General features: G+C 53.9%; 1 protein-coding gene and 1 long non-coding RNA gene across 3 annotated transcripts in view; one reads left to right on the forward strand and one right to left on the reverse strand.

The window, feature by feature from the left end:
• Positions 1-473: 473 nt before the first annotated feature.
• LOC135618075 (probable transcription factor At4g00390) lies at positions 474-3,390 on the reverse strand. Of its 2 annotated transcripts, none has more exons than XM_065118978.1 (2): positions 2,367-3,390; positions 474-699 (listed from the first exon to the last, which is right to left on the reverse strand). In XM_065118978.1, exon 1 carries the CDS (start codon positions 3,327-3,329, stop codon positions 2,379-2,381), a length of 951 nt encoding a protein of 316 aa, XP_064975050.1. In that variant the 5' UTR covers positions 3,330-3,390; the 3' UTR covers positions 474-699; positions 2,367-2,378. The 2 variants fall into 2 exon arrangements, with proteins under 2 accessions (XP_064975050.1, XP_064975057.1); XM_065118985.1 differs by having other exon boundaries at positions 2,362-3,390.
• A 790-nt stretch (positions 3,391-4,180) lies between these two features.
• The window catches only part of LOC135636683 (uncharacterized), a 31,885-nt gene continuing 22,506 nt past the window's right edge, over positions 4,181-13,559 (forward strand). Inside the window, exons 1-2 of the long non-coding RNA XR_010495987.1 lie at positions 4,181-4,413; positions 4,527-4,603. This is a non-coding gene — a long non-coding RNA (uncharacterized LOC135636683). The remainder of the gene's footprint in view (positions 4,414-4,526; positions 4,604-13,559) is intronic.

The following is a 13,559-nucleotide window of genomic DNA, read 5'->3' on the forward strand; positions in this document are numbered from 1 at the left end:
CCCCACTTTGACTTAACTATAGTTAGGTCAAAAGTACCACTGACCGTGGCGGTTTGGTTAGGATTTGTTCCGACGACGCCAAGTTGGCAGCGGAGGAAGCAAAAGATTAGCCACTTAGATTTATGCGTTTTATATGCAGTTCTCTACTAATTAATTATATTAATTTGCAGTTGATGACTAATATACACTTATTGATTAATGCATTTTATATGCAGTTCTCTACTTCTCAATTTTGAAGACTATAAATGATTCCAATTTACAAGGATATTCTTTTTCAATTCAGTTAATCGATTCGGATTGAACCGAACCAATTTTAATTAAAAAAAATACTAACACACCTAAAGTCCCAAAAAAATCCTAAAATCTCTATTCAAACTTAAGAGTTCATTGCTTCTTTCGACTCTACAACTCCTTATAATCTAGAGCTTCTCTAACCACCATGAAGGCAAATTGTTCATCAATAAAAAGATAAATATAGGAAAAGACTTTATTTGAAAGGTACTTGAATAGGGTTCTACTTCTGACTTTGGTGGTACATACCTATTCTGTTTATTAGATACAATTTATGATCATACCTTATTGCTCTTGTGCTTGCTCTTCAAGACCTTTTTGTAGGCACTCCAGGCATAACAAGGCAAAATTGCCATCCCATGGTTCATCCACAATAAGTACATTCTGTGTACCACACATTCAACATATCTACAATAAAGTTACAAATATGTACATGAGAAAATTGAATGCAGCACTACTTTTAACTATTAAGCATGTCAGGAAGTCATTAATGAGGTTAGTAATTTAATGCAACACACTATAGGGGTCGAAGCACACACACATAAAAGGGCTCTGGGCAAAAAAAGGATAATAAGATGATCTCAGTTGTTCAAATGTGGAAAGAGAACAGAATATTTGGAGAAAGAAACACATACTTTAAAGATGACAAGAAAATGGCCAAGAATGAAGGGGCCACTGGATAAATTCAACAACATATATCTGAAGGTTGCAAAAAAGAAAAGAGGTAAACTGACACAATTAAAACATCATAGATTCTTTTGCCATAAACTGCAGAGTCAATGAATATATGGTTTAGTGAGTCTATAATCCCATTTTCATGCTATCAGATTCTGATAGACAGATGGACAATATGGTCTAGAATACAAACGTACAGAACATATGAACTTGGAAACTGTCAATGAAAGTGGTTTAAAAGCAGAATCATGGAGTCACATGCATGCATTGAAAGTGAAATTTCTATCAAATCCAGTGTGGAGTGATTACAAGTTTCTTAGGATGGATTTCTGTGATATATCATGCCGCACAATATGTAGATATTGCGGATAGATAAATGCATTAGGAGCTGCAACAAGATGTTGACATATAGATAAGAAAACATATTGTTGCCATCAATCTAATTAGTTGCTGGGTCAATGGAGTGAACTAATTTATTGTTCCTCATATGCTGTCCATTGTGTTGATTTGATCTCAGATGCCATTGTCACTCCAGTGTGGAGTGATTACAAGTTTCTTAGGATGGATTTCTGTGATATACCAAGCTGCACAATATGTTGATATTACTGATAGATAAATGCATTAGGAGCTGCAACAACAAGATGTTGGCATATAGATAAGAAAACATATTGTTGCCATCAATCTAATTAGTTGCTTGGTCAATGGAGTGAACTAATATATTGTTCCTCATATGCTGTCCATTGTGTTGATTTGATCTCAGATGCCATTGTAAAAGAGAGTAAGCCAAACAAGTGCAAGCACCCATCACAGGCACAAGACTCTTAAGATGTATAACTAACATAAGACAATGTGCCTGGTGGATAAATTTATTTGAGAAGGAGATTGTGAGATGTTAGAACTGGAGCTAAATATATATAGAAAAAACCCCTAATCTTGAAAGGCAATCTTCACACAAAATGCAACCAAAGGCTCATGCTATCATCCAACTAATAGACAAATAAAGGCTCATATTGAAAACACAATTTGGAAAATTCTTGATAATGACAAAACGCCAGAAACAAGATTTAGTATATGGCCAGTTAAGCTTAAATATATAAAATTGCCAAGTGGGACTTGAGGTCATTGCATTGCAAAGACAGATCATGTTTTGTAACAAATAAGATGTTTTCACTCAATACCAACTAGCATTTTGGTACAATGCAAAGCAACATAGTTAGAAACATTAGAAACACAATGGAAATCTTCAATACGAGCCAATATTAACCAGGAAAAGAAGGAGCAATCATAAGAACTTAGACAACTATCAACAGCAACAGTGACACTAGGGAAAGGCAAGTATTCTAAGTCGTAATTGGGTGCAAAAGAGCAGAGCAACCCAATGTTTAAAGAACGTACTTAACCTGAAGAAGAAGCTACAATCTGGAGCTCTTATGGGCCTCAAGCAACAGCTCAGATATCTCTTTCAACATATCAAGCCGCTTCATCCATAATTCCATCTCGGTCTCGCACTGCTTCCTCAACTTCTCCTCCAGCGCCGTCCCCTTGGACGGATCAATCAACTTCAGCCCCTTCTCCAAAAGCACCCCCGACATGCACCGCCCGTTCACCTTCCAATACGCCGCTGCCGCTTCCCTGATGAACGGGTACCTATCATTGTCCCCACCCGTCTCCTCCTCCTCGCCCTCAGCGTCCGCCGCGGCGGCCACGTCCCCGCTCTCATCCTCCTCGGTATCCCCATGTTTGACCTCCTCGGCCCAGACATCGGTGGACAGCTCGTAGATACGGCGGTCGTGGGCGGTGGCGCCCGCGGCAGGACCGGCGGAGGCTGAGTGGACGAACTTGCTCTTGAGGCGCTTGAGCTTGTAGCCGGCCTGATCGGCGGTGAGGTGGGGGCCGACGGAGCTCTTGATGGAGGCGAAGAAGGCAGCCATGGTGGGCTGCTTGGGAAGGGCGTCGGTGCGGGAGCGGAAGGCGAGGGCGCCCTTGAGGAGCTCGACCTCATCGTGCTCCGACCAAACCTTCTTCTGTCGGATTTCGGGGGAGCTCTTGCTGCCGAACTCGCGGGGTTTCCGCTTCCGCTCGCTACGCCTCGACGTGGCGGCAGGTGAGGCGGCCGCGTGGGGTTCCGGGAGGGGTTTCGAGTCAGGAGGAGTCTGGGGGGCCGAGCGGCCACCGGGGCCGCCGTTGGTGGAGGGAGGGTCCTCCGTGGTTGGCAGTAGGGAGTCGGCGGCAGTCGCGGAGGAGTGAGAAGAAGAGGAGGAAGAAGAAGCTTTGTTCGCGGAGTGTGAAGCGAGGCGTTTGGATCGCATGCTTTCAGGGGGATTTGGGATAAGAGTCAGACAGAGGGGAGGAGACAACGGCATAAAGAAGTCGCCTTCAACATCTCATCTGCTCGAGGAGAGAGATGGGGAATGGGACGGTCAATTTGCCCCCAAAACACAAGAATATTCTTCTTAGGGAGATTTCTGGGCTTTCGATTTCGGATTTTAGATCCGCTTCAGTAATTGGGCGATTATGGGCCGGATCGGCCTAAAATAAGCACAGAAGGTTTGGGCCGGGCCTCGACTGGCCTTACAAATCTATCCGTAGACTGCATTCGGTATCTTTATATACTATTGCTGCTTTTACAAATCCATTCATACGATGTCCAGAAATAGCATATCTACCCTTAAAATTTTCATTGTCCACCAAGCATTAGTTTAATTAAAAATATATATTAAAATAGACAAACCAAACGATATATTACTTCGAGTTAAGAATTTTCAATGTATATACGTCCACCAACCATTAGTTTGAGTTAAAACTATATAAAATATTCCTAATAGACTTTACAACATAGTAAGTTTTTAAAGTATATAATCAATAGATTAAATATAGGGATGCATATGCAAGTTTTTTAGCTTGGGAGGACAAATATGATATTGTTACATTTCCTAGAGGGTCGATATGTAAAAGCGTATATATTAAAGGTTTTTTTAAAAAAAATCTTATTTACAAACGCCAATCGTTTAACTCCATCTCTCGAAACAAACGCGGAAAAGCTACAGCCAACCAGCTTCGACCACGAAGGCAGTGATTGCCTGTGTCGTCTCAGTCAGGGGACGCGTATATTTCTCGTACGAGACTGTGGGTCCCGTGAAATAAATGCGACGAGGAGCCGGCCGCCTCTGAGAAGGGCCAAATGTTCCATGGTGTCGATGATACAGGCGATCACCGCCCCGAACTTTGTGACTGACGCAAAGAGTAACAGAACACGATCACTTGGACGTCTCTCCCCTCTCCGTCCTCGGAACTGGTATAGGGAGGGAGAAGACGAGGAGTGGGAGGGAAATCGCAAGATGGTGCTGTGGGTGTTCGGGTATGGGTCTCTGATATGGAAGGCGGGGTTCCGCTACGACGAGAGGCGCGTCGGATTTATTAAGGGATTCCGTAGGGTCTTCTACCAAGGCAAGCCACCTTCCTCCCTTCCTACCCTTTAAGAAGAGTGCAAAACGTTGGTTTTTAATGGTTTGTTGCTTTTGGTGTCTGAATCATTTGATCTATTGGGTGGAATGGAATAGGTAGCACAGACCACAGAGGGACTCCCGATTTCCCCGGAAGAACCGTCACTTTGGAACCCCTTCGCGGAGCAATCTGTGTACTCTCTCTCTCTCTCTCGCAGAGCAATCTGTGTACTCTCTCTCTCTCTCTCTCTCTCTCTCTCTCTCTCTCTATTCCCTTTACTATCACGATTAATGATTTGTGTGTGATTGTTTGGACTGTTAATTACGGCGACAAAGAGAATTTTTTGTTTGCTGGATCTGTTGAGTTGGATACTCCTTTTTCGGGGGAAGAAACTTCTATCCATGACTTTTTACCACTGTTAGTGATAGGGGAAATAATGGCCGAACGACGCGCCACGACGACGGCCCCACATCAGTCTGCCCGAGTCTAAAGGCAATAACGCTGACTAGACCCGCGCTGACAACTTCCGCTGCCACGCAGCAACCCCCGACCCGGCGTGGTTGACCTCGACAAGGCAAGGCGACGACCAGCTCTCGCCCATACCCTGCGGCAAACCGTTCCACCACGCGACCCCAGCGACCGCGTCAGACGCCATCAGAAAGTACCACCCCGCTCTAGCGGGCAGTCACATCCAATAACGCTAAATCCGTCTATAAATACTCCCGAACTCCCCAAAGAAAAGGGACACTCTCAACACGCTCAACAGACGGAGGCTTCCCCTCCTCCTAAGCCCCCTCCACATCCTTTACTAACTTGATCGTCGGAGGGGTCGGGTCGAGCACCCCGACCCGACCTTTGTGCAGGTGCGAAGTCTTCGGAGATCACCGCCTTTGGAGATCCAGCAGAGCCGAGGGACTCCCCCGCCCGTTGACCACCGCCTTCCGGGCCCGGACCAAGCCGCGACGGCCCCAAGGCCACGGCTGAACAGTTACCTGCCGTAACATTTTGGCGCTAGAAGAAGGGCCGGAATGTCGACTGGTCAGCGGACCCACTTTGGCGATCCATCGGCTGCGAGGACGCACCTGGTCGGGACCCCGGGAGATCATCCCTCACGGGAGGAGCCCCAAGACGAGCGCCCCGCCACGGCTTCGGAGCAATACTGGCGCTTACTCAATGACCCGGGCTTGTCGCCGCCCGACGCCACTGTCGTACCCCCATCTGTTTCCCCCGAGGCCTTCCACGACCTTGCCCACCAAGTAAGGGCACTAGCGGGTGTGGTACAGGCCATCGTTCCGCTCATCCCCCGGCCAGCGGACCAGCCCTTGCATCAACGGGAATCCGCCCCTCGGGAGCACGCACCGCTCCCCGAGCCCCCCCCCCCCCGTCGCCTCGAAACCAAACGACCCGGCTCGGGGACTGGGAGACCGTGGGCACCCCGAACCATCCAGAACCCGAGCGGCCACCCGCGGACTCGACCAACATCCTACAAGCACAGCTGCGTCTCTTCAATCAACGTCTTAACGAGGTACAGCAAGAAATCCGCAGGTCGAAAGGGGAGCCTGGAACGGACGGATACCAAGGGTCCCCGTTCGCGACCGAAATTCAAGATCAGGCCATCCCTCCGCACTTTCGGCTCCCATCCCTGGACACTTACGACGGCGCCACCGACCCTGCGGATCGCGTAGCCGCGTTTCGCGCCCAAATGGCGCTATACGGAACTTCTGACGCTCTGATGTGCAGAGCATTCCCGACGACTTTGAGGGGACCAACCCGCGCGTGGTACGGCAGCCTCAAGGCGGGGACCATCTCCTCCTTCGACCAGCTCGCCCGGGACTTCGAACTCAACTTCCTCGCTTATGCCCGCCCAAAGCCGTCCGCGGCGCTGCTCCTCGGACTCAACCAAGGGGAAGACGAGACCCTTTCCCACTTCTTGGATCGTTTTATGACACTGATCCGAGGGCTCTCGGACGCCCATCCTTCCCTATTAATGCAGGCATTCATGATAGGCTTACGGCCCTCCAGGTTCTTCTGGTCCCTGGTAGAACGACCCCCCACGACAGTGCCCGAGATGCTTCAGAGGGCAAGCTAGTTCGTCGCTGCAGAAACGTTGATGGCCGGGAGACCCAGGGGACACAAAGGGACCAAGTCAGAGCCGCCTCGACAGCAACAGCCCGCGACATCCCGGCGTAGGTCAGATAGGTCCGACCCGTCGACTCTGAGGCCTCCTCTCCCAGCTTTGAATTCATCCCGAACGGATATATTCCTTCATATAAGGGAGAAGGGACTGCTCAAAGAACCCTACCCGATGAGAAACCCCCGGGCGTTGGCAGACCAATCGAAATACTGTCGCTTCCACCGGCAACGGGGGCATGACACTGAATAGTGTCGGGAGTTGAAAAGACAGATCGAGGAGCTCATCCGTAGGGGGTACCTCGATCAGTATCTCCACCCAAACAAAGAATCGTCGCCACGCCCGGAAGGGCCCGTCGAGCGACACATTGACGTAATATCGGGCGGCCCCGCGTCCGGGGGGGACTCCATGTCCCGAAAGAAGGCATACGCCCGAGCCGCCTCAGCTAAAGCCCCCAGATACGCACCCGGACCCAGTATCACCTTCCCGGCCAAGACGCATGAACAGGCCGAGCACGACGATGCGCTCGTGATATCAGCCAGGGTCGCCAACGCACAGGTAAAAAGAATCATGGTCGATACCGGGAGCTCGGCTGACATACTATACTTCGACGCCTACCAAAAGCTCGGCCTACCCAGAGATAGCATGAAGCCGGTGTCCTCAGCGCTCACCGGCTTCACTGGCGACTCAATCTCACCACTAGGGGCGATTACTTTGCCCCTGACCCTGGGAGTTCCACCGAGGTCAAGGACAACGATGACCACCTTCCTGGTCATCAACCTCCCCGCTGCGTACAACGCTATCCTCGGCCGGCCGACACTCAACAAAATCAGAGCCGTCGTCTCAACCTACTATCAAACCGTGAAGTTCCCGACCCCCGCCGGGACCGGAGAGACCGCAGGAAGCCCCCGGGAGTCCCGGCACTGCTACTTGACTGTCGTCTCGTTACCTAAGAGGCCCAGGGCCGAACCACCACTGGCGGACCACCGAGAGATACAGAAATCGGCTCCCTACGTCGGGCCAAAAGGAACCACGGTCGCTGTACCGCTGCAAGGAGATCGCCCGGAACAGACAATCAGGGTCGGGTCGGAATTGCCCGAGCAAGAACGAGAACAACTCATCGGCCACCTACAGGAAAACGCTGATGTCTTCGCTTGGTCGCCCTCTGACATGACGGGCGTCGACCCAGAAGTCGCCCTGCATCACCTCAGCATCTCCAGCGATGCTCGCCCGATAAAACAAAAGCTGAGGCGGCAAGCCCCGGAACGACATATAGCCGTACGAGAAGAAGTAACTCGCCTCTTGAAGGCTGGCTTCATAAAAGAAGCCGGATACCCGCAATGGCTGTCCAATGTAGTCCTTGTCAAGAAAGCAAATGGAAGCTGGAGGATGTGCGTTGACTACACCAGTCTTAACAAGGCATGCCCGAAGGACTGTTATCCCCTACCACGGGTCGACCAGCTGGTCGACGCCACGGCAGGCCACACCCGCCTCTCATTCATGGACGCCTTCTCGGGCTATAACCAGATCAGGATGGCACCTGAAGATCAAGAGCACACGGCCTTCATCACCAACCAAGGGGTCTACTTTTATAAAGTTATGCCCTTCGGACTGAAAAACGCCGGTGCGACATATCAAAAAGCGGTGAACAAAATATTCGCCCGCCAGATCGGACGAAGCATGGAGGTGTATGTTGACGACATGATCGTAAAAAGCCAAGAAGCCGGGACTCACTTGGCCGATTTAGCCGAAGCTTTCGCTATACTCCGCCAGGTCGGCATGCGGCTCAACCCCACAAAATGCGCTTTCGGCGTCACGACTGGGAAGTTCCTCGGATTCATCGTGCACGAAAGAGGGATCGACGCCGATCCAGAGAAGCTCCGGGCGATCATCAACATGCAATCACCTCGGACGATTAAGGACCTACAGCGCCTCAACGGGAAGCTCGTCGCCTTGTCCCGCTTCCTCACCCGATCAGGAGATCGTTGTTTTCCCTTCTTTAGGGCACTAAAGAACCCAAAAGGTTTCCAATGGACGGCGGAATGCGAGGTGGCCCTCCAGCAAGTAAAGCAACACCTAGCCAACCTCCATCGGCTCGCCTCGGTCTCCCCTGGTGAGAAGCTGAGCCTCTACCTTGCTGCCTCCCAGCACGCAGTAAGCTCCGTCCTGGTCAAAGAAAGCTCCGGCAATCAACTCCCGGTCTACTACACCAGCCACGTCCTTAGTGGTCCCGAGGAACGGTACCCCCCGATCGAGAAGTTGGCGCTCGCCCTCGTGCTGTCCGCCTGCAAGCTGCGCCCTTACTTCCAAGCTCACCCGGTGGAGGTGGTTACAAATCAGCCGCTCAGATTGGTCTTGTCCAAGTTCGATGTCGCAGGACGACTCCTCAAATGGGCGGTGGAGCTCGGCGAACATGACATTCAATACGTACCCAGGACGGCTATCAAAGCCCAGTCCGTGGCCGACTTCATCGCGGAGTTAACCCAGGACGGGAGCGAGGGCCTCGCACAACCTCCCGATGCCTGGGTCCTGCACGTCGACGGATCAGCCAACTCAAAAGGTGCTGGCGTAGGGCTGGTGCTCCGGGCCCCCGATGGGCGGACATTCGAGCGTTCCCTCCGCTTCGGATTCTGTGCCACTAACAACGAGGCGGAGTACGAGGCACTCCTGGCAGGACTCAGACTGGCCCTCGAGATGCAGGTGGACGCCCTTCATGTCCTTACCGACTCCCAGCTTGTGGCCGAGCAACTTAGCGGACGATACGAAGCCCGCGACCCAACCATGGCCAGATACCTGGCGCAGGTGAGGGACTTAACCGCAAAGTTCTTTCATTTTACATTGTCTAATGTCCCAAGGGGGGAGAACGAGCGCGCCGACGCGCTGGCTAAACTGGCCTCAAAACATGCCCCCGAAGTCGGACCGGAGCTCGAGGAGATACCCGCCCGCGCCTTCGAGGTCGCGGTCACGGCTGCCAGCAAGCGGAGTTAACCCGGGACGGGAGCGAGGGCCTCGCACAACCTCCCGACGCTTGGGTCCTGCACGTCGACGGATCAGCCAACTCAAAAGGTGCTGGCGCAGGGCTGGTGCTCCGGGCCCCCGATGGGCGGACATTCGAGCGTTCCCTCCACTTCGGATTCCGTGCCACTAACAACGAGGCAGAGTACGAGGCACTCCTGGCAGGACTCAGACTGGCCCTCGAGATGTAGGTGGATGCCCTTCATGTCCTTACCGACTCCCAGCTTGTGGCCAAGCAACTTAGCGGAGGATACGAAGCCCGCGACCCAACCATGGCCAGATACCTGGCGCAGGTGAGGGACTTAACCGCAAAGTTCCTTCATTTTACATTGTCTAATGTCCCGAGGGGGGAGAACGAGCGCGCCGACGCGCTGGCTAAACTAGCCTCAAAACATGCCCCCGAAGTCGGACCGGAGCTCGAGGAGATACCCGCCCGCGCCTTCGAGGTCGCGGTCACGGCTGCCAGCAAGCGGAGTTAACCCAGGACGGGAGCGAGGGCCTCGCACAACCTCCCGACGCTTGGGTCCTGCACGTCGACGGATCAGCCAACTCAAAAGGTGCTGGCGCAGGGCTGGTGCTCCGGGCCCCCGATGGGCGGACATTCGAGCGTTCCCTCCGCTTCGGATTCCGTGCCACTAACAACGAGGCGGAGTATGAGGCACTCCTGGCAGGACTCAGACTGGCCCTCGAGATGCAGGTGGATGCCCTTCATGTCCTTACCGACTCCCAGCTTGTGGCCGAGCAACTTAGCGGAGGATACGAAGCCCGCGACCCAACCATGGCCAGATACCTGGCGCAGGTGAGGGACTTAACCGCAAAGTTCCTTCATTTTACATTGTCTAATGTCCCGAGGGGGGAGAACGAGCGCGCCGACGCGCTGGCTAAACTGGCCTCAAAACATGCCCCCGAAGTCGGACCGGAGCTCGAGGAGATACCCGCCCGCGCCTTCGAGGTCGCGGTCACGGCTGCCAGCAACGAGTCCTCCTGGGTACAAGAACTGCTACGCTTTAAACGGGACGGAGTTCTTCCACCCGACAAAGCATCAGCCCGGCGCCTGCTTCGCACACATGCATGGTATATCGAGACGGGCGGACGGCTCTATAAGCGGTCTTTCTCGTACCCCCTCCTGCGATGCTTGGAACCCGACGAGGCGCAAACCGTCCTGGCAGAAGTACACGAGGGCGCCTGCGGAGAACACATCGGCGGACGTATCCTAGCACATAAAATACTCCGCCAAGGCTACTACTGGCCGACCATGTGCCGGGATGCGAGAACACACGTGCAACGGTGTACCTCATGCCAAGAGCACGCCCGCACGCCTCGGCTCCCCGCAGTCCCGCTAACTCCCATCGACTGCGCGTGGCCGTTTGCGCAATGGGGGTTAGACATCCTCGGGCCCTTTCCTTTGGCTGCAGGACAGCGGAGATTCCTCATCGTCGGTGTGGACTATTTCACGAAGTGGGTCGAAGCCGAACCATTGGCGACAATTACGGCGCATCAAGTAGAGAAGTTCGTATGGAAAAATTTGATTACTCGGTTCGGCCTGCCCACAACCATCGTCACAGATAACGGACCCCAGTTCGCCAGTCAGAGATTTCGGGAGTTCTGCGCGAGACATGGAATCCGCCTGAAGTACAGCCCGGTCGCTCACCCTCAAACGAACGGGCTAACAGAGGTGACCAATCGGTCCATCCTAAACGGGCTCAAAAGAAGGGTGTCCGCGGCTCGGACAACCTGGACGGACGAGCTCCCGAGCGTACTATGGGCGCTACGTACCACTCCAAAAACAGCAACGGGGGAGTCCCCGTACAGCGTCGCATTCGGAACCGAAGCCGTCCTTCCCCCCGAAGTAGCTATCGCCACCCTCCGGACAAAAAGCTATGACGAGGGAGCCTCGGACGAAGGACTCCGAGCCGCTCTCGACTTACTGGAGGAGCGACGCGCCGACGCGCATGTGAGAGCCCTCTCCTACAAAAGGGCGGTCGCAAGGGTTTATAACCGAAAGGTACGACCTCAACCCATCGGGTTGGGCGACCTGGTCCTGCGGCGAACCGAAATCAGCGATCCAGCCCGACTAAGAGGCAAGCTGGCCCCCAATTGGGAAGGCACCTATCGGGTGACCTAAGTCATCGGAACCGGCGCATTCCGACTCACCACAATGGAGGGTCAGTCCCTACCAAGGACTTGGAACGCACAAAACCTCAAAAAGTTCTTCCCATAAGACTCGGACAGCCACGAGAGCCGAAGCCCAGATAATTAATTGAGAAAGAAAAAAGGAGCACGTTCATTCAAAAGCAAAGGAGGTGTTACAAAAAGCGAAAATACAAAGGACATCAATCCTCAGGAACGTCTGGACTATCATCAAAAGGAACCTCTGTTGGCATGTCGACGCCCAGATCTTCAGGAAAGGAGCCAAAACGGTCCTCCACGACCTCCGAATCGGGATAGCGTGCCTTAAAACGGGCAAGGGCCACCCGATACCATTACTCATAGGAGACCCGCCCGGTCCGGACAAGGCCTAGTTGAAAACCCGAGGAATCCTTGTAGTCCTCGATCAGCTTCTTGTCCTTCTCCGGCCTTTGGCGGATCTCGGCCTCCAGAGCCTCGGAGGCCCCTGACGCCTCGGCTCGTGCCTCCTCGAGACGCCGAACCAGCTCGATGGAGTCGGCCCTCGCTAAGCGAGCCTCCGCCACCGACGCCTTCAGAAGCGCCTGGAGCTCCGTACCGCGCTCCTCAGACGCTTCCAGTCACGCCCGAAACTCCGCGAGCAGCTCAGCAGATGCCTGGAGCTCGGAATTCAGGCGCGCCGCCTCCGCCTCCGAATCCAAAGCTCGCTGCTCGGCCGCAGCAACTGCCTCAGGGCCTGCCCCGGCCCGAGCCTCGTCCACCTGCCTCCGGAGCTCGACGTTACGGCTGCTTAAAGCGGCGATAACTTGTCCCACATCTCGTACGCGATCCATCAAAGCGGCGGCATAATGGTTGCCCTGAGGAAAGGGCAAGGATAAGGTCAGAACCGAGCCCGGTCGGGAACGGGTAAACCGAGGGACGAAATGACGCTTACCCATAACAGAGACTTGGCTGCCTTGCCAAGCAGAGCATCGGACGGCAAGGAATACAGATCCCGAGCTATATCGGGATGAAGCCCACCTCGGATAAACCTGCCCGCAATATCCCCGTCGGCCCACACCCGAGTGCCTCTGGTAAGACCATCCCATCGGGCCACCAGCGGGTCGGTGGCCACACCGCGGGGAAGAGCACCCATCTCCCGCGCCAAGTACGGCTCATCCTCCCTTAACGGAAGACAAAGAAGCTCGTGGACGGAAGGCTGGCGATGCGCCTCTGTCGCCACACCCCCGCTCGGTCCAGCCTCGCCTCCCCCGAGACTTCCTGCGGCACCTTCCACCGCCGATGCCGCAGCAGCTCCCACTGCCAGAGCTGCAACCACCTCGAGACCTCCGCCCGATGGCTCCCGCGCCCTCTTCTGAGACTTGCGCGCCTCGACGTCCACGGGGGCTTCCCTCGTACCCACCTTGGCGACGGAAGGTGAACGGCCCGACGCGGCAGAAGTCTTCCCCCCACGCAAGGCCTCAAGGCGCACCATTTCTGCCGAGAAAGATCAGGACGACTATTAGTCAAACGAAAACGCGCAAGAAAAGGAAAGGAAACCCCCAAAGGAACCGCTCCTCGGAGCGTACCTAGAGGCACCGGGCTAAGGCCCGCCTCCACTAACCACCGCTCAGACATGCTCTGGATGGCTCGGGAGACCGGGAGGATTTCTCTAAGCCTCCGAAGCCCTCGGCGCTCATCATCGTCCAAAGCTGGGGTAGTGTTGTCTATCACACGCGCCCCCCAGCGGACCCCAAACCCCCAGTCCTCCGAGCGACTGATAAAAAAGAAGCGCTCCTTCCACCCCTTGTTGCTGGAAGGGGCCCCGCTCACCCTGAAACCCGCTCGGGCAGACATGTAGTAGCCCCCCGACCCCTTGGAAAGACGAAAGCAGGAG

This window comes from Musa acuminata, chromosome BXJ1-3 (assembly GCF_036884655.1).
Source record: "Musa acuminata AAA Group cultivar baxijiao chromosome BXJ1-3, Cavendish_Baxijiao_AAA, whole genome shotgun sequence".
NCBI lineage: Eukaryota > Viridiplantae > Streptophyta > Magnoliopsida > Zingiberales > Musaceae > Musa > Musa acuminata.